The following is a 27,324-nucleotide window of genomic DNA, read 5'->3' as shown; positions in this document are numbered from 1 at the left end:
GCGGTTTTAAAGCAAATTTCTTACAATTCTACATATTCTGCCGTGGAGCTGAGAGAACATTTAGCAGTTTTAAAGCACATTTCCTGCAATTCCATGCATTTTTCCTTGGCTAATGCTGTGTTCAAACATGATAACTAAATTAATACTGCTACATTCATTGTTTTGGGAATTTTCCATTCACCCTGACTGTCTAGCTTTTATTTTGATTGTTGGAAGGTTATATAATAAAAAAAATATATAGGTCCATTATCTTTTCTACAAACTTTATTTATGTTTTAGTTGTTTAAGTTTACACAGAAAGCATTTTTCCATCCCGAAAATGTGAATGTGAAGAATGTATTTTTACTGTCTGGATTTAGGCGTCCCGAAAACATGCTGAGGCATCCCACCCAATAATTTTAATGGCAGAAAAATCCCTGAACCTGGTTCCCGCTATTCAACACTAACACACACACAAACTTTGGCAGCAGCATTGTGGGAGGCCTAGAACAGTCCCAGGGCTTGGCTTCTGACCTCAACTCCACTCGGCATTTAAAAGAGGAGAAATTAAATGAGAGGCTGGTGTTTGATGTGCAAGATGTTGGGACAGGATACGAGGGTGCAGGGAAAGCAAACACACACACGCAGTGACACACACACACACACAGATCCTCACCACATAATGTGAATGCCTCATCAAGAGATGGCTTTTATTTTGGTTTTAGAAAGTAAAGAGTTTTATGTTTCAGAGAATAATTGTCTAAATAAATCAAGTTGGATATTTGACAAGGATCATTTTAATACACTGCATAAGAACAGTTTCCATATTAGAGATGGCATTTATTGAATTTTTTTACTTGAGGATTAAGCATTTTTCAAGAGTATAACTTTGCCTATTGTTATTTTTTCAGGCAATATTTTGCATTATTCTGATATATTGTACCCCTTGCTGCAGGCCTGCTGCCTGCTTGAATAAGGCAAACCAGTTAAGATAAACATTTTTTTTAAATATTCATTTTTAATAGTCACAGAATCAACATATGAAATGCATTTCAGAAGCATATAACTGTGAATTTGGATCTTTATTATGAAAAATATGCCTACAGTACTGTAGGAGCTCACTTATGAAGCATTATCCTCCAAGGCATTTTTTATGGTTCAGATAGCAGAATGCCACACACACACACACCTAACCTTTTTTTCCGTATTTCTGTTATTTCCCTCGTCAGTGGCAAGTCGCTGATAAAATACAAACTGGCCGTGCGTGCATGTGTGACCCAGCCCCTATAACCTGTCTTGAGACCAGTGGTCATTTTTCACCTCCTCTGTTCCTGTATGTGTGTGTGTGTGTGTGTGTGTGTGTGTGTGTGTGTGTGTGTGTGTGTGGGGTGGGGGGTGGGGGGGGGATTATGCGTGCGTGTGAGATTAAAGAAAGATTGACACCAATGATGGCTGCATGGTGCTAGCCCAGATATGTTCCCAACCTCATAACTAGCTAGCAAAAAACCATTTCAGGCTGTCAATCAAGTTAGATAGCTAGCTTGTGTCTAGCTAGCTGTTTAGCTGGCAAGGTTGGCCGACTTTAAAAAAGCAAGCAATAACTAAATGTATTGACTCACATTCCAATCAATATTTTACCCAGATTTTAGCAGAGATGCATATAAGCATATTTTGTTTCTTTAAAAAATAAGTTTAGAAGTCAGGATATAGACAGCTCAAAAGGTATCCTTAGATGTGCATGTAATTAAGCATAATGATTATAGCTCTAGATTGAAGGAAAAAGCTGTTTCAGGTGTTTGAAAAATGCCCCCCTCTGGACCAACCGCCAGCCATCCTAAAGGTACTTTGTGCCCCCTCAGATTTCTGGGGTGCATGACGCTCCTGGTTTCTGGTATTATTTCCTATGTCCGACAAGCACTTCTGGACATCAAATCAGCGGTTACTCACCAAAAATGTGACTTTCCAGAACTGGATCCTTTGTTTGGATATTCAAAGCAGTTCCATTCGTCACAGGAGCCCTTCCAAAAGACACTCCGGAGAAGAGGAAGGAGAGACGGCTTTCTAGTGAAACTAAGGAGAAAGGCAAGCCTCCCACCGCTACCTAGTGTATTACTTGCTACTGCATCACCGCCTGGTACGGAAACTGCACAGCCCTCCACCGGACGTCTCTACAGAGGGTGGTGCAGACGGCCCAATACATCACTGGGGGCAAGCTCCCTGCCCTCTAGGACATCTACACCAGGCAGTGTCTGAGGAAGGCCAGAAAGATTGTCAAGGACTCCAGGACCTTGACAGAGGATCGGGTCTCAGAGACAACTTTATCACCAGCCATCAGACTAATGAACAGCTAACCCTCGCTGTCTCCCTGCACAGACTTCCAGACTATCTGCACCTTAGTGACTATCGGCACATCCAACCCTTACACACAGACTTACAGATACACACACATGCACACACAAGCACCCATAAACACACACAGATAAGCACACACAAGCACTCAGAACTCACACACACACAGTCAACACTGCTGTTCTGTTATATTCTATAGATTCCACTGCGTGACCAAGACACTACCCACTTTATATTGTAAATACAGTGTAATACAGCCCACTATTACTATGCAGATGACCTCTTCTATCACTTATACTTGTTATTTTGACTTAACTCTTTTATTGTTAATATTTATTAATGTACTGAATTGTTGAGGGAGCTAGCATCTAAGCATTTTGCTGCAGCTTTTATACCTGCTGTAAACTGTGCATGTGACTAATAAAATAAGATTTGTGTGTGTGTGTGTGTGTATGTTCATTTTTCACCTCCTCTGTTCCCTGACCAGAATGTGACCTGACCTCTTTGAACAGTCAGTTTTTTGTCATTTCCATCACTGTAATGGTCGTGATGGTGAGTGGTATCCCTGAGTGGTCAGCTACTGGCCTGGTCACAGTGAGGTCATATTGGTCAGGCCCTGGTTCAAATACTATTTCAAATCTTTCACATTCCTTTGAGTGTTTGCTTTAGTCTGCTTGGAGTGCCAGGTTGGAGAGATTTGCCATTTTTTGAATATTACACTGAGTGTACAAAACATTAGCAACACCTGCTCTTTCCTTGACAGACTGACCAGGTGAATCCAGGTGAAAACTATGATCCCTTATTGATTTCACTTGTTAAATCCACTTCAATCAATATAGATGAAGGGGAAGAGACAGGTTAAATAAGGATTTTTAAGCCTTGAGACAATGGATTGTGTATGGAATGTGTATGTGTGCCATTCAGAGGGTGAATGGGCAAGACAAAAGATAGAAGTGCCTTTGAACGGGGTATGGTAGTAGGCGCCAGGAGTTTTTCACGCTCAACAGTTTCCCATGTATATCAAGAATGGCCCACCACCCAAAGGACATCCAGCCAATTTGACACAACTGTGGAAATCATTGGAGTCAACATGGGCCAGCATCCCAGTGGAATGTTTTTCATACCTTGTAGGCTTGAATTGATGCTGTTTTGAGGGCAAAAGGGGGTGCAACTCAATATTAGGAAGGTGTTCTTAATGTTTTCTTCACTCAGTGTATGTTGGTCAATTGCGCCAGGCAAGCAGAAACATAGTATTTGAACCTAGTCGCTAATACTGGTGATGAACTTAATCATCTAAAGAAATGCAAATGAGCCTGCTTCCTGTCTGAGCAACACAATACATTACAATGGGCTAGCATGGGGGTTATGGGGGGCAGCATACATCTGTATTCAAGCTTTTTGTCTTGTTGTAAAAGAAGAAATATTAGTGAAGTGAGTGATTCAATATCATGGGTGGGAGTCGGAGAGAAGGGTCGTATGAAGTGCCATGTATTGTTTGGTGGCCTCAGTGAGACCATCTGACCTCAATGAGATGGTGGGAGGGATTGAGTGATGTTCAGAGTGAGGAGCTGGGAGCAGGAAGGGTGAAGTAGGGAGTAGGGTCATGAAAGGTCACGGGAGGTCACCAGGGTCAGGGCTCATAGCAGGGTGATTCAGTTCTAGGTAATCTTTTGTTTCGGACTATCTATCTTTGTGTCCCAGATTGTGGAGACAGAATAATTTTATTCTAGAATGAGATGTTTCTTCTCAGAACAAAAAACACATTAAGTACTCTCATGAGAATCACTAAAGGTTTTTGAGAATATTTTCTCTGTTAAATTCCATTCAACATTGTTTTTAGCATGTCGATTCACTTTATGGTCTTTCCGCCTGATTAAATCTCTATTAGGCAGCATATAGAATCTAGAGAGCAGTGTTGTTTCTCGCTCCGTGCTTCTAAGTGCTAGAAATACCTACTGGTGTTGGATCTTAATTTGATCACTCTTTTGTTGCTGAGAATTTTCCTGGACAGCAGGAAATGCAAACGTGTAGTGTATTTGAGTTTTAAAAAGGCTTTTGTCATTTCCACTTTGAAGTTTCAGACTTGATTTGCCCTAATTAAAAATGTATGAAACCCTACAAAAATATCCATTGATTATAATCAACATAATAATTCACAGTTTCTGTTGCTCCAGGACTATTTTCTTGCTGTAGAAAACTGTCTGAAATGAAGACCCTACATCTGTACGTTGTTAGGAGAACATGAGGCTAATTTACTTCGAAAACCAATCAATTACACACTGTTACTTTAGAGACTAGCTAAGGTAAAGGTGGAGGTTGGGCTTCCTGGCTAATGTAATGTGGGTGATCTCATCTGTATACACTGATGAAGAGCTATTACATGTTAGGAAGCATCAAGATCATCAGTGTGCTGGAGTTAGCCTTTTATTCTATCTGGTACAATCTGTAGAACGTTGTGGAGTCTGTCAGATCCAGAAATGAACTCTGAAATGAGTTAGGTAGGATAAGTTCTTATTCTAGCTAGAGATGGAGACCCAGTACTCACGACTCAGGTATGAAACACACTCCTGCTGTTTCATAGAGAATTCATAGGCATTCCTACACATTTCATAACCATTCATAGACATTTCATTAATCAGAGTGAATGAGGAGTTGAGGAAATAAAACAATCAAATCTCTTTGAATAGATATGTGATTTGAAACTTGAATTGAGTGAGAGAACGCCCCTGTGTCCTGGACTTGAGCTTGTAGTACTTTGACAAACTGTACACATTATCTTTAAGAGTAAATACTTGCAGTGTGAGTACGTAATACTTAGAGTTCATATTTGCACATTGCGTAATAGCTTATCGCATTTGCTTTTATTCAACAAAAGCTTTTCTCGCTCCCAAGCATTTGAAAACACTCACAAGATTCAAGATTAGATTGAATCCAAAGTTACAGTCAAATGACAGAGCAGAGAACTGTTGACAACATTCACATATTGTACTGTATGTGAGGCCACACAGACTCAGAAGCATTACACCATTCTTAAAGCAGCTGTTTACTTTCATTTCCAGTTGATCTGATATATTTAGTGTAGGGGCCTCAGGGCCAGTGTGAGTGTATACTTAAGGTTTGGATCAGTTCTGTAGCTTCTAGCGGCTTCCCTTACTTTAATTAGAGCCTTGAGTGTATTCAGACTGCATGGGTGTGTTTATGAATGCACGTATGGATTACAGTGTGGAGATGTGTCAGTTCATATATTTTATAGTTTATGACTGCATATTATGTGAGTGTGTACATTCATGTGTAAAGGACATCATGCAACTCGCTTAGCGAGTACCACTTCCGCCTGATTCGGCCCATACCTGGCGTGAACTCAAGACCTCTTCATTGTTAGCCCACATGACCAACCTCCTGAAGTGTCTTACCAGTCGTCACCACACGAAAAGCTAGCTATTTGCTTTTGCAAATGAGGACACTTCAGGCTAAGGAGTATGTTTAACACATCCCATGTGCTGCACATGCACATGTCTTTCCCTCTCTGTAGGTGATTGTAGTAATGTGATTATATTATATTTTCTCTGTCTGTTTGTATATGTATATCTGTATTTGTGAGGAGGCCCCTGTCTGAATTAGCAGCAGACCTGTTGTTAATGTAAACCTGGAGCTGTCTCTCTGTCTCTGTCTCTGTCTCTGTCTCTCTGTCTCTCTCTTTCTCCCTTTCTCTCTTTCTGTCTCTCTGTCTCTGTCTCTCTGTCTTTGTCTCTCTCTTTCTGTCTCTTTCTCTTTCCGTCTCTCTCTCTCTTTTTGTTTCTCTGTCTCTCGGTTTCTCTGTCTCTCTGTCTCTCTCTTTCTCCCTTTCTCTCTTTCTGTCTCTCTTTCTGCCTCTCTGTCTCTGTCTCTCTGTCTCTGTCTTTCTGTCTCTGTCTTTCTGTCTCTCTCTTTCTGTCTCTGTCTCTCTTACTTTAATTAGAGCCTTGACTGTATTCAGACTGCATGGGTGTGTTTATGCATGGGTGTCTCTCTGTCTCTCTCTTTCTCCCTTTCTCTCTTTCTGTCTCTCTGTCTCTGTCTCTCTGTGTTTGTCTCTGTCTTTCTGTCTCTCTCTTTCTATGTCTGTCTCTCTCTCTGTCTCTCTCTTTCTGTCTCTCTCTGTCTTTCTCTCTCTGTCTCTCTGTCTCGGGCTCTCAGTCTCTTTGTCCCTCCCTTTCTGTCTATGTCTCTCTCTGTCTCTCTCTCTCTCTTTCTCTCTGTCTCTGTCTCTCTGTCTCTCTGTCTCTCTGCTCAGTCCTGTGTTTTGTATTGCCTGGGATCCCCAGCAGAGCTTGGATTGTGACACTCCGTACGGTGGCTCGTCATTAGATTACATACACACACACACTCACACACACACACACACACACACACACACACACACACACACACACACACACACACACACACACACACACACACACACACACACACACACACTGTGAGCCTGGGACCAACCCCCAGAGAGAGCCCAGATCTCACCACACCATCTGATATAAATCACACACGGTGGCTTCACCACATGAAAGACCAACGCCAGCCTCAAGCAGCTGTTGCTCTGTAGACTGATTGCCTACGGAGTGTGTGTGTGTGTGTGTGTGTGAGTGTGTGTGTGTGTGTGTGTGTGTGCGTGTGCGTGTGCGTGTGTGTGTGTGTGTGACTGGGTTGTTAGAGGAGTGTGTGTGTGTGTGTGTGTGTGTGTGTGTGTGTGTGTGTGTGTGTGTGTGTGTGCGTGCGTGCGTGCGTGCGTGCGTGCGTGCGTGCGTGCGTGCGTGTGTGTGTGTGTGATTGGGTTGTTAGAGGAGTGTGTGTGCGTGTGCCCTCGTGTGTGTCTGTCTGACTGCCCACAGAGAGGCTGAGGGACACTGCATGTTAAAGAACAATATCATCTCTACCCTCGTCTCCTAGTTAAAAAGCTCAGTACATCTTGGAAATACAGCCAGGCAGACATTTTCCTCATCGCTGTGAGCGAAATGCATTTTTTAATCTCTGCAGAAAATAGGTCATAGTTGTGAGCGCTAAATCTGCCATTTTCCCTCCAAAACCTTTTTTAGGAAGTCTGTATATGGATGATGTCATTCAAAGGATGTTATCTCCCTTCCTGGGCTTCTGTGCTTGTTTCACTATTAGTTAACCAGTAGAGACAGTGTGGTCATTATTGACCAGAATGTATTCTGTTTGAGTGTATACTTTGCTTGTGCTTATAGACAATGCTGTTTCATATTTGCAAAGGTATCAAGCACATGAGTGCATTGCAATGTTTTTATTATGCAGACTGAGAATGGGGTCCAAATTGTGATTTTGAAATGTATTTTTAGTGTTTCAGGTAAGAAAGACAAGTCTTGTTATTTTTATCCACTTTTATTCTGCAATATGACCAATATTTTCTCATATTCAAGTGTGTATGAAAAAAAGTCACTGATTTCTTAAAAAGCTAAATACAATAAGCATTAGATCAAGGCACATACAAGACTGGGCCAAAGAGCATTCAACGCACTTTGGTTTTCAGTTCAGGAATTCTTGAAAGATGGGACAATTGTCCCGACTTTCAAGAATCCCTGAGCAACTTTGTAAAGAACAATTAACTTTGAAATTGTGGTAACATAGAAGTAGTAGTGTCTTCAATCTGGAAAAAAATACAAAATACAAAATCATAATCATAAACAAGGAAATCGGTGACGTTTGTATTCAAAAGAAAGCCATTTATTTCTCTATGTCCATTCTTCTTGCCCTGTTTATATCTAGGCTATGTTTGAGGGCCAAGTTTGGATGACTTATGGTACAAGGTACTGGAGAATGGCATCCATTGTAGTTTAGCCAGATAGAGATATAGGGGGGTTGTCAGCCTGGCCACCCTACATGGGTTAATATGTTAGGAGAGGGTCTCCTCTCCTCTCCTAAAGGTCTGTGTGCTTCATATGCCCTGTGCTGTGTTCTACAGGACTGCTTGACACACATACACACAGGCACTCACTCACGCTCGCAAGCACAATCACAAGGACACGTGCAGACACACACACACACACACACACACACACACACACACACACACACACACACACAAACGTGTTCTACCTGTGCTGTCTCTGTTTCTGTTTTTTCCAAACAGAAAAACTAAATGAATCCACACACTGAACAAAGCATAGATGTAAAGCACGACACCTCCATATCTAGTCCATGTTTCAAGAGATACACCCCTCTGGGTCTCTCTGGCTAGGTACATGTAGGCGACTGCTCTCTGCTTGTCTCTCCTCAGAGGAAGAAGGCAACACGCCTGCTGTCTCGCTGCTTCGCCCTGGTTCTTCTTAGTTAATCAGCCCTAGTTTTGATCATCATGTCATTTCTTTTGCCTTTTTGTTGTTATCGAACAGCCACAAAAATAGTGTCAAAGGAATGACCTGTGCTTTATTCTTCAAGTCTGATTGTTCAACACAGCAATGAAAACCCACTTTCACAGTTGACAAGTCATCATATCTCAGTAGAACAGAGTTTGTTTTTATACTTGGTTGTTAGGTAACCTTAAGCCAAAGGAAATACAGTACAAATTACTAAAAACCCCTAAAATATAGAATTGCAGTTTTAATTACAACATACTGCGGCTCAGTGATGGGCCTACTGTCTGCAATGTGAACCATGTTTGTTCTCCTCTTCGTCATAAAATGTCCTTAAATATAAATTATATGGGCAAATGTACAGAAGAACATTGCTTTCCCAATCAGTCTTTTAGATCCAGTGTTTTATAACAATATCTTATAGCCACTTAGTTTCAAGTCATCACCGAACGCACTCATTTATAATAAAATGTCCTGCGTTATCAATATCATGAATGGGAGTGGTCTGAATCAGGTATTCCACTGTCTCTGTAGCTCCTGTTGCTAATACTGGTCTCGCTGTGTGGACTCTTGTACAGACTCAATCCATTCGGAGGGAAAATCGTATGTATCACAAACTCCTCTTTGGACACGGGCACGGGGTGTATGGGGATCATCTGAAAAGAGGCCTCTCGTATCTCCAAGATCGAGGTATCCTTCTTCGTCCCCGCCTCTGCGTAATCGTCCTTCCTCCGTCGGCCCTTGTTGTAGGTGCAATTCCTGGAAAACAGCGAACCCTTCCTGTGCACGTACCAGCACACAAGCGCCAGCATTATCATTGCCAACAGAGCCACAGCCCCTCCGATGATCGCGGCTAAAGGCAGACTGGAATTGTTGTAAGGCTCCTTTTCCTGTTCGCGGTTCAGAGTGGTGGTGGGGTTGTAGGCCTTCAGAGAACTGGTCTCTGTCTCGATGCAAACCGGAGTCTCGTCCGACAGGTAAATGTTGCTGGTCTCCATGGGAACCATGCATATCCTGTATGAGGATTCCGGTTCTAGAGCTGTTAGGAGGTACTCCGTCTTCTCCCCCTGTACGATGGTCTCCGTGATGGAACCAAATGAAGGGTTGTGGCCAAGTTTTAACCAGCTGAGCCTTAGGGCAGTCATGGGTACAGAAACCCTCCAGGAGATGTGCACTGTCTCTGCACTGCTCGACTTCACGCTGATCCTGATGATCTTTCTACCTGATGGTGTCGTAGTACTGCGGTGGTTCTTACTCAGTTCAGGCATTTTCACCACTGGTCTTTTAGTGACAAAGGAGGGCCATTGTGGATGTGAGGGGGGTAAGGTGTTAGAGACGGTGCTGGTCTCGAAGGTAGGGGCCCCCTGGCTCCCGTCCAAGTCAGAGCCTGCACAGTCAAACAAGTCAGTAGACAGATCCTTTATAGCCATGCCCTTCACCTTGTCCGGCCCCTGGCACATAAACCCTCGAACGTTGACTTTTGTCGGCAGCGACCTTAACCAGTCTCTCACCCACTTCATCCGGCAAGTACACTGCCATGGGTTGTTACGGAGCAGGAGCTGCGTGAGGTTATCCAGGTCTTCAAACACTCCTTGAGGCAGACTGCTCAGGTTGTTGCCCGATAGATCCAGCCGATACAGCTGCCTGAGGAAAGCGAAAGCCCCGGCCGGTACCCGGTTGATGTGGTTGTCTTGGAGCTGCAATTTTTCAAGACTGGTTCCCGGTAAGTTAGCCGGCGGAGACGTCAGTGTGTTTCTCACCAGGGACAGCTCGGTGAGATTAATCAGGTTGATGAAGGCCATCTCGCCGATGCCACGGTTGTTGAGTAGGTTCCCGTCCAGGACGAGTCTCTTTAGGTTGATCAGGTCCTGGAGGGACGCCTCCGATATTGACGAGATCCGGTTGTCGTCGAAGCGCAGCTCCTCGATGGTCTGCGGAAGGCCGGATGGGATGGTGCTCAGGTGGTTCCTGGACAGAAAAAGTAGTCTCAGGTGGTTGCTGTCCCTGAACGCTCCCTCCTCGATGCTAACCGCCGAGACAGAGTTATCATCCAGGTGTAGCTCCTCGATCAGCGGGATCTGACCCAGCGACGCATGCGTAATCATCCGAATATTATTCTCCTGTAGATGCAGCTCTTTGACTCCTATTGGCAGGTTTTGGGGGAACTCATCCAGATTATTACAGTACAGATAGATCTTCTCAACATTGCTTAGCCTCTTCAGATCGGTGGGGATACCAGCACTCTTGATCCTGTTGTTTTGGAGGAAGAGTACAGTAGCATCCAGCGGAATGCCGGTAGGAATGGAGGTGAGGCCTCGATCATTACAGTAGATGAAGGTCCCATCACACCGGCAGGCCGATGGGCAGGAGGCTGAGGTCACCAGAGGGTTAGCCAGACCCAAGAGTAGTCCTACTCTGGTCAGGAAGAGGAGGAAGTTCTTGCATTGGGCGGTCATCTTGTTTGGAGGTTGTGGCGTCTGGTGTAGTCTGGCAGTGTGATCACTCAGGAACCCTTAGGGAGGAGACAGAAGGGTAAAGTTAATGCACAAGGCCTTTAAAAGGAAGCCAACATTCTTGTTTCTAGTAATTGCTGTTTGCTTGAATTGTGTTGCCTCAAGCTCTTTCCGCAATAAACGTTCTGCAATATATTAGATTGTTTGTAGGCCCTATGCAGACTATTAAATTGATATAAATTGTTACTATTACGATTTACCAAACACAGAAAATGAATTAAAGCAACTAGCGAGGCTAAAACTAGTTTGAGTGCAAAGGGCTGTTTTCAAGGAACACACATAACGTTAGTACATACATTCCCATTAGACTCTAGAAACTTCACAAGTTTACAATGTTTTTCCCTTTTCCTCATTTCTTGTTTGTAGATAAGAAAATCCTTTAACATCTGGCCTCTCTTCTGAATTCAATCCCTGTGCTTGGGCTTTAGCTTGTAAAATGTAATAGCTTGGCCTTGGTTGTTTTACACGTTTCTGTATCTTTCTCAAGGCTGCCTTTCATTGCTGCTAGTGTGTGTGTGTGTGTGGGGGGGGGGGGGGGGGGGGGTGCATGAACAAAGTCAGGCCTTGTAAATGAACTGTTGTGGAAACGTCTCTCTTGCTCTCTGTCTTACATTCTTACATTAATCTGGCCTAGAGCTCACAAGGTGGTAGAGATGTTTCTATTTACAGTAGCTAAAGGAGATAAACAGAAAACATTCCTCAAGAAATAACCGTGTCAGTAGAACAAATCTTCTGAGGGAGATTCTTTGCATTGCTGGTCAGATTCCTAGGTAGCAGTGGCAGTGCTTTGCAGACTCAATACCAAATGTGGAACAATGTAAACGAAACTGCACTCATCAGTCATCCATTCACTAACTACATGGCTGAACTGTTCAGTGCTTGGCTGTGACTGGTAGCAATAACTGATTTAGAGCAGTTAATATTGCATGAATAATCACATTTAAGTTACCTTTTAGCACAGCAGTATATTTGTAAGTAGAAGTTGTCATGTGCTGTTTCTCTATATACAGCCACAAACACCAAGGAAACAACAAACTATTTCTTAACTAGCACTGCAACAACAAGAGGTCATGACCTCAAATTAATATGGCAAAACAGTAGGTGCAAACTGCTTGTCTGTCTTTCTCCTTTAGTTTATACTGTGACCAGTGAAGTGTGGTTTCCCTTTTAATTAGACAAGTACTGATTTATTACTTTAATTAAGCATTCATGTACTGACCTCTCCTTCCACCACGTCTCATTAGAAAACACACACACACACACACACACACACACACACACACACACACACACACACACACACACGCACCATTATTAGAAACCTTGGTTTGGTCAGTGAGGCGTAAAGAAGCCACAGCCAACATCCAATCATAGCTGTCATACCTGAAGGATCCGTAAATAATCCTTCTGCAGCCACACAAGAATCCTTTCCCCATCCAGCAGATGGAGATGTATGTTGAAATCTTTTCTATTAATCCTTTTCAGAAAGGAAAAGTTTATTAGCGTAGTAAGAGAGAGAAGGTCTTTGCTTATACCCTTGGTTATATTGTGACCAGGGTCAGTGTGTTTGAACTAAACTGATCCGTGTTTGTTCGCTGACCCTCCTCTTGTGTTGTCAGCCCTGCTCAGGCCTCTCAGGCCATCAAAGGTTTTGCCATGGAAGATAAGCCAGTAGAAAAAGCATCTCCACTCAGACTGAAAGACAAAGCTGCAGTCTTCCTCCTCTCAAAAGCACAAGATTTTGGGGGGTGGGGGGTAATATTAAAAAGGAACGTCCCAATGGTAGTAGTAGTAGTAGTAGTAGTAGTAGTAGTAGTAGAGCCCTTGTATCGTCCAACTCGGCAACTCCAATAACCCCAAATTAGATTTCTTTGTGTTACATAGAGGCCCCCTCCTCTTAGGGTAGAGATTTGAAGCTGAGGTTAGGTCCTCTCAGGAAAGGGGAGGGTAACTCCAGCAGGTTCTCCACAGAAAAGAAAAGAATACCCAAAGCTGGACTGAGCCATACCAATACCAACCCTGCTTCCTAAGACTCACTCCAGGGCTGTATCACTTATGTACTCCAGCCTTGCAGGAAACACAGAACGGCGTTTTCCATGAATCCAGGGCTAGGGAAGTTCTAGACACTCCAGTAACAGAGTGGTACGTACTCCTCAGGAGACCTGTGGACGGCAGGACAATGGTCGGATCACTTCTCCCAGGCCCAGCCTCGTAGTAGCTTGTTCCCTTATGGTCACACACCTGCTCTCTGGACCATGCTGTGTCCTGCTTCTATTCCTGTACCCACACTATTCTGCATTGGTTGGTTCTCTGAAAAACAGCCAAAGAGACAAAGATCAACATTATTTAACATCCATAGGCTATTAGCAATCAATGTAACATCTGTCAGACAGACAGTGTCTGTAAGTATGAGGAGTGAAGGGAAATCAATGTAACATCTGTCAGACAGACAGTGTCTGTAAGTATGAGGAGTGAAGGGAAATCATTGTAACATCTGTCAGACAGACAGTGTCTGTAAGTATGAGGAGTGAAGGGAAATCATTGGGAAACGTCCCTGGTTAAAAGTAATGCACTTTATAGGGAATAGGGTTCCATTTGAGACACAGATTTCAAGGTTAATGGGTGTCATATGGCTTGCTGCCTGGCCTAAATGCAAAGAAACACACAGCATGGTGCCATTAAGTCTACCTCTGTCTGTTGAACTCCTTCCTTCCTTCACTCTCATCAAACAATGCATGTCTTTTTTAATTATAGAGGACAATGCTTTAGGGAAATTCAGATTTAATGAAAGGTGGATTCAGAAATCTCGAACAGAGAAGAGGTTGTGAAGATCCTATTTATTCTATGTTAAATCTCTGTATATGCTAAATCTCTGTATAGGTTAAATCTCTGTATAGGTTAAATCTCTGTATAGGTTACATCTCTGTGTAGGCTAAATCTCTGTATAGGCTAAATCTCTGTGTAGGCTAAATCTCTATGTAGGCTAAATCTCTGTGTAGGCTAAATCTCTATGTAGGCTAAATCTCTGTATAGGCTAAATCGTGAGGAATACAACATCTAACAACAGTACACATGGTATGAACACTAGCCGGGATGAGATGGGTTTGCTTATGGGAGTTGAGACTGAGTCAGAGCCCCTAAAGCTTATTAAATGTATCTGTAGATCAGGGGGATTTATTTAGCTTTGCCTGAATTAGCCTGGGAGAAAAGCCTGTGCTGCTTCTCTTTGATAGTGGACATAGTTGGTGAGACCCAGATTAACCGCTGTGTTCACTGTGGATTTTTATTTTTAAAAGATAAAACGTTTTTCTCCCCACTAGCAGCTTGCTCAACCGTGATTGTGTGCATTGCCCTTTCCACCCCCCAACCCTAATATCAGCCCCAGCACCCCCCCCCCCCCCCATCTTTTCTGTGGTGATGGTAGAAAAGAATGTCTTTCCATATGAAAAGCGTCAGTGATCTAGACCCCTGTTTCCCTCTTGTTCCCTCCTGTCTTGCTCAGTTCACTGCCTCAGCTGACACTGCTTCGTTTTTCAACCGGAGCTGATGCTTCATTCTGGGCTGTGTCCTAAATGGCACCATATTCCCTATATAGTGCAGTACTTTTTCAAAAGTAGTTCACTGTGTAGGGAATAGGGTGCCATTTGGGACGAAGATTTGGCCTCTGAGTTTCTGACTAAGATTAAAGAATGCAATCTGCTCTGTTCTCAGAAAAGAAAAGGGGTCGCTTCTAGACAGAAGCTATGACCAGGGCAACACGCCCCTGAGCAAGGCCCCCTAAGGCGGCCTCTCTTGCTCCTGAGTGAAATGAAACTCCCTCCTCTGTTCACACTGCTCAGAAATGTACATGTGAGATAAAGCTCATTTGAAAGGCTCATGAATACAACTGGGCCAGCCACCCTACCCGTGTTCCAGCATCACCTTTCGCCCTTACTTTCACCCCACCACCCCTCAATCCCTCACTCAATCCCTCCCTCACACACACACACTCTCTCTCTCACACACCCGTGTTGTACTTCTATCCTTGTGGGGACCTAAAATGTATTTCCATTCAATTTCCTATTTTCCCTAACGCTAAACCTAACCCTTACCCTAGCCTCAACCTTAAACTTAACCAGTAACCCTAACCCAAAACGTAACTCCTAACCACTAACCACTAACGCCTAACCCTAATCTTAGCCCTAACCCTAATCTTAGCCCTAACCCTAATCTTAGCCCTAACCCTAACCCTAATCTTAGCCCTAATCTTAGCCCTAACCCTAACCCTAATCTTAGCCCTAACCCTAATCTTAGCCCTAACCCTAATCTTAGCCCTAACCCTAATTGAAACCCTAAACCTAACTCCTAAGCTTCAAATAGCCTTTGTTCTCATGGGGATGTGGGAAATATCCCCACGAGGGAGAATTTTCCTTGTTTTATTATCCTTGTGGGGACGTTGGGGGATTTTAGGTCCCCACAAGGATAGAAGAACCAACCCATACAGACACACACACCCTCTCTTTTAACAACCTACTACTATGAATGCACCTTATATTAAACCTGGCCCGCTGGTGTTAAAAATAGAACTTACTCTGCCAAGTTAATGTTATGTTTCCACTGACAACACAATGGCATTATGTCCTTACATGTACCTCGCTCTAATCTCTGCCAAAGAGTGTGTGTGTGTGTGTGTGTGTGTGTGTGTGTGTGTGTGTGTGTGTGTGTGTGTGGTGTGTGTGTGTGTGTGTGTGTGTGTGTGTGTGTGTGTGTGTGTGTGTGTGTGTGTGTGTGTGTGTGTGTGTGTGTGTGTGTGTGTGTGTGTGTTCCACTAGCTGCCATTTAAGTGTGCTCCTGTAGAACATGGACGAGAGTGGGCAATTTAACACCTGTAGCCTATGGAGAAGATTATGGAAATGAGAGGCTTGTAACCCGATTACAGCTCCAGTCTTGAGATGCTGCTGCCTGATGACCGCACACACACACACACACACACACACACACACACACAGTCTTGTACAGCTGAACTTGTGGGGGGACACAATTCAGTCCCATTCAACATCCTATTTTCCCATAACCCTAAACCTATGAGTACTCTTACCTGAACCTTAACCCAAAAACCTAACCTTAACCCTAACCCTAAAAGTAACTCAAGCTCCGAACCCTAAACCTAACTCAAGCTCCGAACCCTAAACCTAACTCAAGCTCCGAACCCTAAACCTAACTCAAGCTCCGAACCCTAAACCTAACTCAAGCTCCGAACCCTAAAACTAACCCAAGCTCTGAACCCTAAAACTAACTCAAGCTCCGAACCCTAAACCTAACTCAAGCTCCGAACCCTAAAACTAACCCAAGCTCTGAACCCTAAAACTAACTCAAGCTCCGAACCCTAAACCTAACTCAAGCTCCAAACCCTAAAACTAACCCAAGCTCTGAACCCTAAAACTAACTCAAGCTCCGAACCCTAAAACTAACTCAAGCTCCGATCCCTAAAACTGACTCAAGCTCCGAACCCTAAAACTAACTCAAGCTCTGAACCCTAAACCTAACTCAAGCTCCGAACCCTAAACCTAACTCAAGCTCCGAACCCTAAAACTAACTCAAGCTCCGAACCCTAAAACTAACTCAAGCTCTGAACCCTAAACCTAACTCAAGTTCTGAACCCTAAACCTAACTCAAGTTCCGAACCCTAATCTTAACTCAAGCTCCGAACCCTAAACCTAACTCAAGCTCCGAACCCTAAAACTAACTCAAGCTCTGAACCCTAAACCTAACTCAAGCTCCGAACCCTAAACCTAACTCAAGCTCCGAACCCTAAAACTAACTCAAGCTCTGAACCCTAAACCTAACTCAAGCTCCGAACCCTAAACCTAATTCTAATTCTCACCCTAACACTAGTTCGAATCTTAACCCTAGACCACCTAGAAATAGAATTTGACCTTGTGGGGACCAACAAAATGTCCCCAGCTGGTCACATTTTTGTTTGTTTACTATTCTTGTAAGGACTTCTGGTCCCCACATCCACACTGACACACCACTCTCTTAATTCAATTTCAATTCAATTTAAGGGGCTTTATTGGCATGGGAAACATATGTTTACATTGCCAAAGCAAGTGAAATAGATAATAAACAAAAGTTAAATAAACTATTTAAAAAATGAACAGTAAACATTACACTCACAGACATTTCAAATGTCATATTATGTGTTGTAATGATGTGTTGCTCTCATAGAGAGAGACAAAGACAAAGGATTTGACTTTCTTTGTACAGATACTGATTAATATGATGGAGCAGTCTTCCTGGCTTGTCACCCAGTCTCACCCTGACATGATGACTGCCCCTGACTCAGTGTCCAGCCTACAGTGAAAGGAACAGGTGACTTGTTACTAATGTAAGACTGACGCTAGTCCATGTGCACAGGGCTGGGGAAAGACCCAACATTTATTTTGCATGATGCACTGAACCTAGAGTCCCTTTTTAAAAAGAGTTGCTATTATTGGGAGAGTTCTGGGAATAGGTTAGAGTTCTGGCTGAGGTAGGGAGGTGGTGTTTGTTTAGGTGGTGTGGTCTGTTTAATAGTATTGTAGCAGGGAGGGTCCTGAGACTTTTTCTGTGGTGTGCTGCCAGGTAGTGTTCCTCTCTGAACCAAGTAGGGGCTATCCTTCACGGTTAGTGCAGACAGCTTGAGTCCCTGGCCTGGTTGGCTGGTTGGCTTCTTGGCTGCCTTTTTCCACGCTTATCGGGTTTCTCACCGGGGTGGCTTCATTCTATTGTTCATTACAAGACAAGCAGGAGGGCCCTCTGCTCTGGGAGATGTCCACTGAGGGGATTTGGATTAGATGTTCAAAAGTTTTGGTCAATCGTTTTAATAGCGTTCTCATATTTGAATTCATTAATTTTGTAGAGCTTTGTTTTTATACTGTATAGTTTGTTTTGATCTATCGACACAAACACACACACATCCACTTCATCCCCAACACACACACACACACACACACACACACACACACACACACACACACACACACACACACACACTCACACTCACACTCACACTCATACACTTCCACTTCATCCCCAACACACACACACACACACACACACACACACACACACACACACACATCCACTTCTTCCCCAACACACACACCAATGTTTTTAACAGTGATGTGAGGTGGAAAAGGGTGCAAGGTTTTTTGGGTGATGGATGTCTCTCCCTATCGTCCTAATAAGCTCCTCCTATAGACGGCAGGAGATTTTTGTAAACCGCCATAACCAGCTTCCGCTCCACTGAATGTGGACTAGCAAAATTTGTATGATTGTGTGTTGACACACACACACACACACAGACACACACACTTTCAGCTAGCGGAGGGAAAGATAATGTCAGAGACTGACACAAAACCACAGGACGTGAAAGATTATAGCCACAGCTAGAGAGATTTAAGTCTAGAATAACAAGTCCTGCATCCAAAATGGTAACCCATTCCCTATATACACTAGAGCCCAATGAGCCCTGGTCAAAATTAGTGCACTATATTGGGAATGTACAGATGTAGGATCTTAATTGGATCACTATGGTGCAGGGGAAATGTTAAATTCGTAGTGTATTTTAGGTTTAAAAGGGATTTGGAAGTTTGTCATTTCCATTTTGAAATTGCAGATGTAATTTTCCCTTACGAATAATGTATCAACCCTTACAAAAATGTCCGTTAATTATAATCCACATAATAATTCATATGTCCTGTTGCTGCAGGATTATTTTTATGCTGTAGCAAACTGGCTCAAATGAAGATCCTACATCTGTAGTTCCATTTGTGACGCAGCCAAGGGCCTAAGACATATGCTCTCTGGACACAGATCCCAGAGAGAAACAAAGAGATCTGTGAAAACTGAAGCAATTTGGAAACAATTTCATGGCTGTCAAGAAGTATTTTAGATTAAAACGTCTTTTTTAAGTTTCTTTACAAAGTAAGTGATACAATTACATGGACTGAATTATTAGAGGAAACAGTTAAAATTACCAAAGTTTCTGTGGTTAAATATTCAAGAGTTATAGAATGAATTTAAATCACTGTATAGTTCTCCATTGGGAAATCAATGATGTATTTGTACGTGTTGTAGTTTATTTATTTAGATCACAACATAGTTATAGATAGATTGCAACTACACACATAGCATGCTATGGAAATACTGTTGGTTGGTCAGAAGCTTAGAAGTGAGGCTTAGTCTTGCATTTAACATCTTGTAAGATAAATATACATTTTAGGCAAAAGGAAAAACAACAACCATAGAATTTAGAATTCCCAGTTTCATTTGTTTTAGAAGGTAGACTGTAGGTTATACCTTTTATTGATGTTTACCCTTACTGTCAGTTTATTTATTTTGTTTACTTTCTGCTTCTGGCTTTGATTTTAGAGGAACAGATTTTTTATTCTTTAGGATAAATAATAGATTATTTTACTGTACCCCCAGGCACCTTCGCCAGCTGTCTCCATTTGTCACTATTCTAAGTAATTGTTAGAAAAAGAGAAAGCGTGATTGAGGAGGGCCGCATAGGGCCTACTGTGGAGCTACTGGGGCCCACTGGGTCTTACCCAGACCTACTGGGGTGCACAGACACAAAAGAACATTCATGAATGCATCTGAATTCACAGTGAGGGAGACAGACAGGCAGGCCGTGTTTCAGAAAGATAATCTATCATAGTTTAGTTTCAGGGATTTAGGTTTGGTGCGTAACCTCCCTTCTGTTGTTATTGGTTAGATGGGATGAACAACAACACTGTTACCAAACCATTTGGGGCTATAGAGCAGAGAGAGAGGGGATAGAGGAGGAAAGGGGTCTGGGGATGACGGGGGGTCTATAGAAGAGAGAGTGAGATAGAGAGATAGAGAGTGAGGTCTGTGGTAGACGGGTGTCTCTCCATTGTAACACTCTAAAAGGAAAGCCAGATCAGTCTGTTGCTGCAGCAGCTGCATGCTTTTTACCACACGGGGGTGGTAGGCACTGCAAGATGGAGGAACCAGCCGTGTGTGTGTGTGTGTCTGTGTGTGTGTGTGTGTGTGTGTGTGTGTGTGAGTGTGTGTGTGTGTGTGTGTGTGTGTGTGTGTGTGTGTGTGTGTGTGTGTGTGTGTGTGTGTGTGTGTGTGTGTGAGTGTGAGTGTGTGAGTGTGAGTGTGTGTGTGTGTGTGAGTGTGAGTGTGTGTGAGAGTGTGTGTGAGAGTGTGTGGACTGTTGCACTTCTGGTGCTTGGCTGTGTAGGTTGTAATCGGCTAACAGAACCGCTGTCAAGGAATGGGGCCTCCTACTGTTCTAAAGGACAGCAGGCATGGGCATGGACAGTCAGGGCCTTAGCTTATTATACTGTAGGCCCTTTAGCCTTCATTCCATGTTAACGCTCACATATTTGACTCAAGCAAATGAAAGGAATTGGGGTGCTTTGTGAGAAAAGCTCATTTTCCTTCTTGCCTTTTACATTTCTCTTCTTTATTCTCTTTATCGCTCAGTATAATTAGTGATTTCATTCTGGTGGGATTGGAATTGGTGATTAAAAATAGCCTTATTGTTTCAGTAATGATGGATGGAATTGAATTAGGCCTAAATGTTGAGAATACGATTACAAATGTAGAGAATAATTTATTGGATTTGGAAGTATTGTAAAGGGCCTATCTAATTCTAAAAATGACCGCCTCAGTTTAGTCAAAATAAAAAGTTAAAGCAGAAAATGTATAATATCTATATCTAATATATGTCTAGTAGATGACACGTGCATGTATGTGGTTGAACGTGATATAAAGGGACTATCTATTTCTAATCATTACTTCCTCCGTTTAGTCAAAATGTCCAAGTTAAAAAGGCAACACAATACATTATCATATAATTCTCAGTCCTTTGTCTAGATAAACACATGTCTGTAGTGACCTGGTTAGCCAACTAGACTGATCTAATCCAGTTAAGGAGATTCTTCCCTGTGAAAACCAATTGACCAGTGACTTTGCCCTGGGGCAGTCCACACAGTAGAACAATAGGCTAGCTCTGTCTCCCTACCCTGCCTGACTGACAGACTGATGTAAACAGACCAGGCTACTTGTCAATAGCTAGTAGCCATTTTGTTTTTTTAAATCAGTGATTAAGACTTGCTTTTATTAGTGTAGCCTGGAGCAGTGTATTGCTAAATAGAATGCTCTGGTATAGGCTGCTGGAATCAGACATGCTCTTGTGATAACCTGTTTTGTTTCAGCTATCTGCCAATAGTTAACATTTTGTTTTAATCTGTCGGGTATTACAGCAAAGTTACCTTTCAAGGAATTCCTTTTAAATGTGTAATCAGTTTGTATATTGAAACTACAGGCCTAGACATGTGGTTTTGATGTCCAGTTGTTTCTAATGTGAATTGTGTTCTGAATAGTGGATTGGGACTTAAACACCATTTCACCTAGATCAATGGCTGAGTTAATTTCATCACCCGATAGGCCTATTGCCCAACTACATGTCACCTGGCTTGCTGCCTTAGATGTTAGCAAATAACCAAGTCCTCAATACACACATAGGCTATGTCCCTATAGCAACACTTTTGATCACAGGAGAGGAAACAAAACACAAATTCCAGTAGCAGTGTTCTTGCTACACTCTTAGAAAAAAGGGTTCCAAAAGGGTTCTTCAGTTGTCCCCATTGAAGAACCCTTTTTGGTTCCAGGTAGAACCCTTTTGGATTCCATCTAAAGTTCTAACTGGAACCAAAAGGGTTCTTTCTACCTGGAACCAAAAAGGGTTATCCAATAAGGACAGCCGAAGAACCCCTTTAGGTTCTAGATAGCACCTTTTTTTCTAAGAATGTTCGTTTTTAAAAAAATCATAGATAAATAGCCAATACAAATCAAATCAAATTGTATTCGTCACATGCGCTGAATAGAGTAGACCTTACCGTGAAATGCATACTTACAAGCCCTTAACCAACAATGTGGTTTTAACAGAAGTAAGAACACCTGATTATTTAGTAGGCCTAATGCGCAGTTCAGTAACCTTGTGGTAATATTAGATAGGCATATTTGATATTATTAGATAAATAGTCAATATCATTATTTTGATAATCCGTAGGATAAAATAGAGAATGCCAATTAAGACTGGACTTTCATTCACACTGACTACGCATCGTCTAATAGGCAAGCTACATACAGTATGTTGATCATAGGCTTAACATTAGTGTGGGAATCTGTTTGATGGAGACCTATTAAACCGATTATATAACCGGCTCAATCAGATAATGCTGGTGGTATCATCTAACCAAACCGCGCTTCCTTTTTTCTGCTCTACTCTTATGGATGGAGACTATAGGTCATTATCTTTAAGAAATATGTGATTGGGACATGAACGAGCTATGATGTTGTCTCTAGCTTATCACCATCTATTTTATGGCGTTTTATACGAACATAACTGACTCAACTGCATAGGGTTGGCGTGAAAAACAACGCACCGAAATGTATGTGGCTATGGCATGCGGAGAGGGAAAGGAGCTTGTATGTTTTTTGCGCACACAGAAATAACACACCACACAGTGAAATGCAGCTTGGTTACCCCTAACACCATTTGTGGTGATAACGCACATGATGCACATGGAAAATTCCCTCCCAAAAGTCGAGTTGATCCATGTCGCTGAGCTTTTTGTGGCGGTGGGAGAGGAGAGAAGAGCGAGACAAACTCCCACCGTCTGCGAGAGCTGCATTTAGCGGAGTTTTCCCATCGTCTTAAGCTGCCCTCCGTGACAAACCTCCGCTCTCCTTCTCTACCAGATCAGCATCGTAATTTAATACACTCACTGGGGTGTCTTCCAGCTCCTCCGAAGCTTGCTAGGCTACACCCTTAGAAAAAAGGTGTTATCTAGAACCTAAAGGGGTTCTTCGGCTGTCCCCATAGTGGAACCCTTTGAATAACCATTTTGGTTCTAGGTAGAACCATATTGACTTCCCTGTAGAATCCTTTCCACATAGGGTTCTACCTGGAACCAAAAAGAGTTGTACCTGGAACCAAAAAGGGTTATCCTATGCGGGCAGCCGAAGAACCCTTTTGGAACCCTTTTTTCTAAGAGTGCCAGATGCTTAGACCGCTCATTCTTCCCAGAGATATACCACTGTAAAAGTTTACAGTGTGTTTGTCTTTTATGCAGTTATATCTCCACGATTCATTCCATTATATATGCACCTTCAGAATCCCTCAGTAGGCTATCCATTTGTAATTTGAAAGATATCGTAGTGAATACGGGATAGAAAGATAACTCCGCGGTCCCTGTTGCTTCCTTCCGCGGAGGAGTTGAGAGGGTTTGGATAAAGACTTTATTTATCCGGATCAGTCTAGTCAGCCAGCCGTATGAACGGGCTAGCGGAGCGTCATTGCCGTACTCCGTCTTCGTGGTTGGTAGAGCTACTTGCAATGCGGAGAGAGGGACAGACAGACACGGAGGAAAAGGCTGCATTGCCGCCAGAGGTAAAATTGAGCTGCGAGCTGCTGGTTTCTCTCGGAACGTATCGTCTACCCTATCAGAGAAAATATGCATTTGGCAAGAGACACACGTCTAGCAAAGGAGCCTGGTGTATTGGAAAGTGACTAGAAAATTAAGAATATTAAGGAATAATCTATGTGTTTTAGTTTAATTTAGTGCTCTATATTCTGCATAATGAAAAACTCTCCAGAACGAGCTTGGTTTTGCTGTTGTGAGCTGTGTGGTTGAATTATAGGCTAAACAACCACATGCATACATTTGTTCTGTTATTTGGTGTAAAATGCCCTCTTAATCGCTCACCATCGTACTCAAAAAAAGATTTTTAAAAATACATTTGATTATGAAAGAAAACCGATAGCCTAGTGACAAGGCATAAACCCATAGCTGCAGAATTATTTATGATGAACATGTATGCAGCTGTCCTCATTTGAAATAACCAGAAATAGATTTATTCAAATCTTCTCACTTTTTTATTTCCTTCTTTAGAAAAAGTGGGATACAGGAAAAGAGAAATGCAATAGAACTCCAGCACAACATTTAAGACACTTACCTCCTGAATGAACCAAGAAGTAAAAAAACCAAATAAATATCCTCCCTAGAAAAGCAGTCTGTAAAATAGAATATATTCCAATCCAAAACAGGGAGGATAGAGAATATCTTCAGATCCAAAAAGCCCAGTCTTGAACACCAACCGAATGCTACAGTATAGCTCTGGTATCAGTTCTGTAGTCTGTCTGAAGCTGTAGCAGCAGTACTGGTCTGGTGTGTGTTTATTGGTCCTCACATACACACCACATACACACTCCAGTCCGCTGGCTGTGGTAAAGAGCCCAGGAATGGCAGGACAGATCGCTTGGGCAGAGCGCACTACAAGTGTGAACTTACATCAGCCTCTAGCGCTTCAATAGAGCTAGATAGATAGATGTCATCTGGGGGAGGGGCCTCGCTCGCTCTCCCTAGCTTGCTCGGTCCCCTCTCTCTCTCTCTCTCTCTCTCTCTCTCTCTCTCTCTCTCTCTCTCTCTCTCTCTCTCTCTCTCTCTCTCAGTGGTTGAGGGCGCAGTGTTATGTAAAGCCGCTAGGGGGAGTAGAAGAAAGGGATTGGACTTTCTGAGCCTATCGTATGCGAAGTGTGTGTGTAGCGGTAAACAGCAGTGAGAAGATGATGCTGCTCTGAAAGGAGAGGAAACGAGAGTACGCGCATTGCCCTGGCAGAGGGAGGGAGGGAGAGGATGGGAGTGTGTCAGGGAAATGTGGGTTGTACCGTATGTTTCACTTTTGTTTATAATCTATTTCACTTGCTTTGGCAATGTAAACATATGTTTCCCATGCCAATAAAGCCCCTTAAATTGAAATTGAATTGAAATTGAAAGAGGGAGAGAGAGAAGGAGATGATTCTTATCACTGTCAAATATGGGATACATACACTACCGTTGAAAAGTTTGGGGTCACTTAGAAATGTCCTTGTTTAAGAAAGAAAATAAAACAAATTGTCCATTAAAATAACATCAAATTGATCAGAAATACATTAACAATGTCTATTGTAGCTGGAAACAGGATATTTTTTTATGGAGTACAGAGGCCCATTATCAGCAACCATCACTCCTGTGTTCCAATGGCACGTTGTGTTAGCTAAATAGTACCCGTAAAACACCAGTGTCAGTCTCAACGTCAACAGTGAAGAGGTGACTCCGGGATGCTGGCCTTCTAGGCAGAGTTCCTCTTTCCAGTGTCTGTGCTCCTTTGCCCATCTTAATATTTTCTTTTTATTGGCCAGTCTGAAATATGGCTTTTTCTTTGTCTCTTCACTGTTGACGTTGAGACTGGTGTTTTGCAGGTACTATTTAATGAAGCTGCCAGTTGAGGACTTGTGAGACGTCTGTTTCTCAAACTACACACCAATGTACTTGTCCTCTTGCTCAATTGTTCACCATGGCCTCCCCTCCTCTTTCTATTCTGGTTAGAGCCAGTTTGCGCTGTTCTGTGAATGAAGTCGTACACAGCGTTGTACGAAATCTCCAGTTTCTTGGCAATTTCTCACATGGAATACCCTTCATTTCTCAGAACAAGAATAGAATGACTAGTTTCAGAAGGAAGGTCTTTGTTTCTGGCCATTTTGAGCCTGTAATCGAACCCACAAATGCTGATGCTCCAGATACTCAACTAGTCTCAAGAAGGCCAGTTTTATTGCTTCTTTTATCAGAACAACAGTTTTCAGCCATGCTAGCATAATTTCAAAAGGGTTTCCTAATGATCAATTGGCCTTTTAAAATGATAAACTTGGATTAGCTAACACAACGTGCCATTGGAACACAGGAGTGATGGTTGCTGATAATGGGCCTCTGTACGCCTATGTTGATATCCCATAAAAAAATCAGCCGTTTCCAGCTACAATAGTCATTTACAACATTAACAATGTCTACACCCCAAACTTTTCAACGGTAGTGTATGTTTTTTATGTGGTGTGTATCAGTACAAAGTATTAAAGCAATGGGCAAAAACTAGAAAGAGAGGAGTGTGTTTCGGTCAAACAAGTGTTGTGTGAAAGCTGCACGTGTAGATGAAAGGTGTGTGTGTGTGTGTGTGCTCATTTGATGCATATATTTAGCACACTGTGTTTTGTGCCTCTGCCACACACACCTGAGTCTCTGTGAGTTTGTCTGTTCTGCTTCTGTCTCTGCTTCCACTCTGTTTTGAGTTGTGTTTCAGGTCTTAATGAATTCAAACTGAGGGTGTGGACTCTGGTACCACACAGCAGTAGTGAGTCAGTCAGCCTGTTAGTAGAGGTTCTTCTGCAGGGTTGACCCAGGCCCTGTTTGTGTGTGTGTGTTCTGCCGAAGAGAGGATCTAGGACCATGTACCATGTACTTCATAAAGTATTCAGACCCCTTGACCTTTTCAACATTTTGTTAGTTTACAGCCTTATTCTAAAATTGATTCAATTGTGTTTTTTCTTCAGCAATCTACACACAATACCCCATAATGTTAAAGCAAAAACATTTTTTTAGAAATGTTTGCTAATTTCTTTAAAAAAGGTAAGCATGCCTTGGGGGTATGATATTTGTGCATCTGTTACTTTCTCACTCATTATTATTCACAGTTAATTCAGGATTATTCGTAATCATGGTAGCATCCACATTAATGTAGAAGTGTTTAGAAACATATTATTTTCTTATTTACAATAAAAGTGACTCCAAAATGACACAATGCATTATTTACCATTCATTTCTATTGGGCACAAAATAATCTGAAACAACCAAAACAAACTGGAAATGCATCCAACAAGTTTGTAGATTCACAAGCTTGATGAAGCCATTTCATGCTCGTAATATGTGGCCAAATACTAAACTTTTGACCACTTTAACACATATGAGTGACTTTGTCCCAATACATTTGGTGCCCTGAAATGGGGGGGACTATGTACAAAAAGTGCTGTCATTTCTAAATGGTTCCCCCGATATGAATGACAATACGCTCAAATGACATCTGCCAGTCTGTAACGGTCTGGGCGTAGTGGGTGCAAAGTCAGGCGCAGGAAGCAGAGAGTTCAGGGTAGTGCTTTTAATTGCACACACGGTGAACATAAGCCACCCCACGAAACACAAAACATTGGGACTCAAACAGTCCAGAGAAAAACCCACAAACGAAACACGTCAACATCG

At 42.5% G+C, this 27,324-nt stretch overlaps 2 protein-coding genes across 8 annotated transcripts in view; one reads left to right on the top strand and one right to left on the bottom strand.

The window, feature by feature from the left end:
- macrod2 (mono-ADP ribosylhydrolase 2) overlaps window positions 1–27,324 on the top strand; it is a 1,190,608-nt gene that overhangs the window by 180,138 nt on the left and 983,146 nt on the right. The gene's annotated exons all lie outside the window — the stretch shown is intronic.
- On the bottom strand, window positions 7,692–24,560 carry flrt3 (fibronectin leucine rich transmembrane 3). Of its 6 annotated transcripts, none has more exons than XM_021581155.2 (4): window positions 24,215–24,560; window positions 13,210–13,501; window positions 12,575–12,668; window positions 7,692–11,190 (listed from the first exon to the last, which is right to left on the bottom strand). In XM_021581155.2, the coding sequence occupies exon 4, from the start codon at window positions 11,132–11,134 to the stop codon at window positions 9,167–9,169; it is 1,968 nt and encodes a 655-aa protein (XP_021436830.2). In that variant the 5' UTR covers window positions 11,135–11,190; window positions 12,575–12,668; window positions 13,210–13,501; window positions 24,215–24,560; the 3' UTR covers window positions 7,692–9,166. The 6 variants fall into 6 exon arrangements, with proteins under 6 accessions (XP_021436830.2, XP_036816437.1, XP_021436831.2 ...); XM_036960542.1 differs by having other exon boundaries at window positions 13,229–13,501; XM_021581156.2 differs by lacking the exon at window positions 12,575–12,668.

Source organism: Oncorhynchus mykiss, chromosome 23 (genome assembly GCF_013265735.2).
Source record: "Oncorhynchus mykiss isolate Arlee chromosome 23, USDA_OmykA_1.1, whole genome shotgun sequence".
In the NCBI taxonomy this organism is placed as follows: domain Eukaryota; kingdom Metazoa; phylum Chordata; class Actinopteri; order Salmoniformes; family Salmonidae; genus Oncorhynchus; species Oncorhynchus mykiss.
Note: the sequence above shows the minus strand (reverse complement) of the source record. Positions and strands in the feature narration are given on the sequence as shown.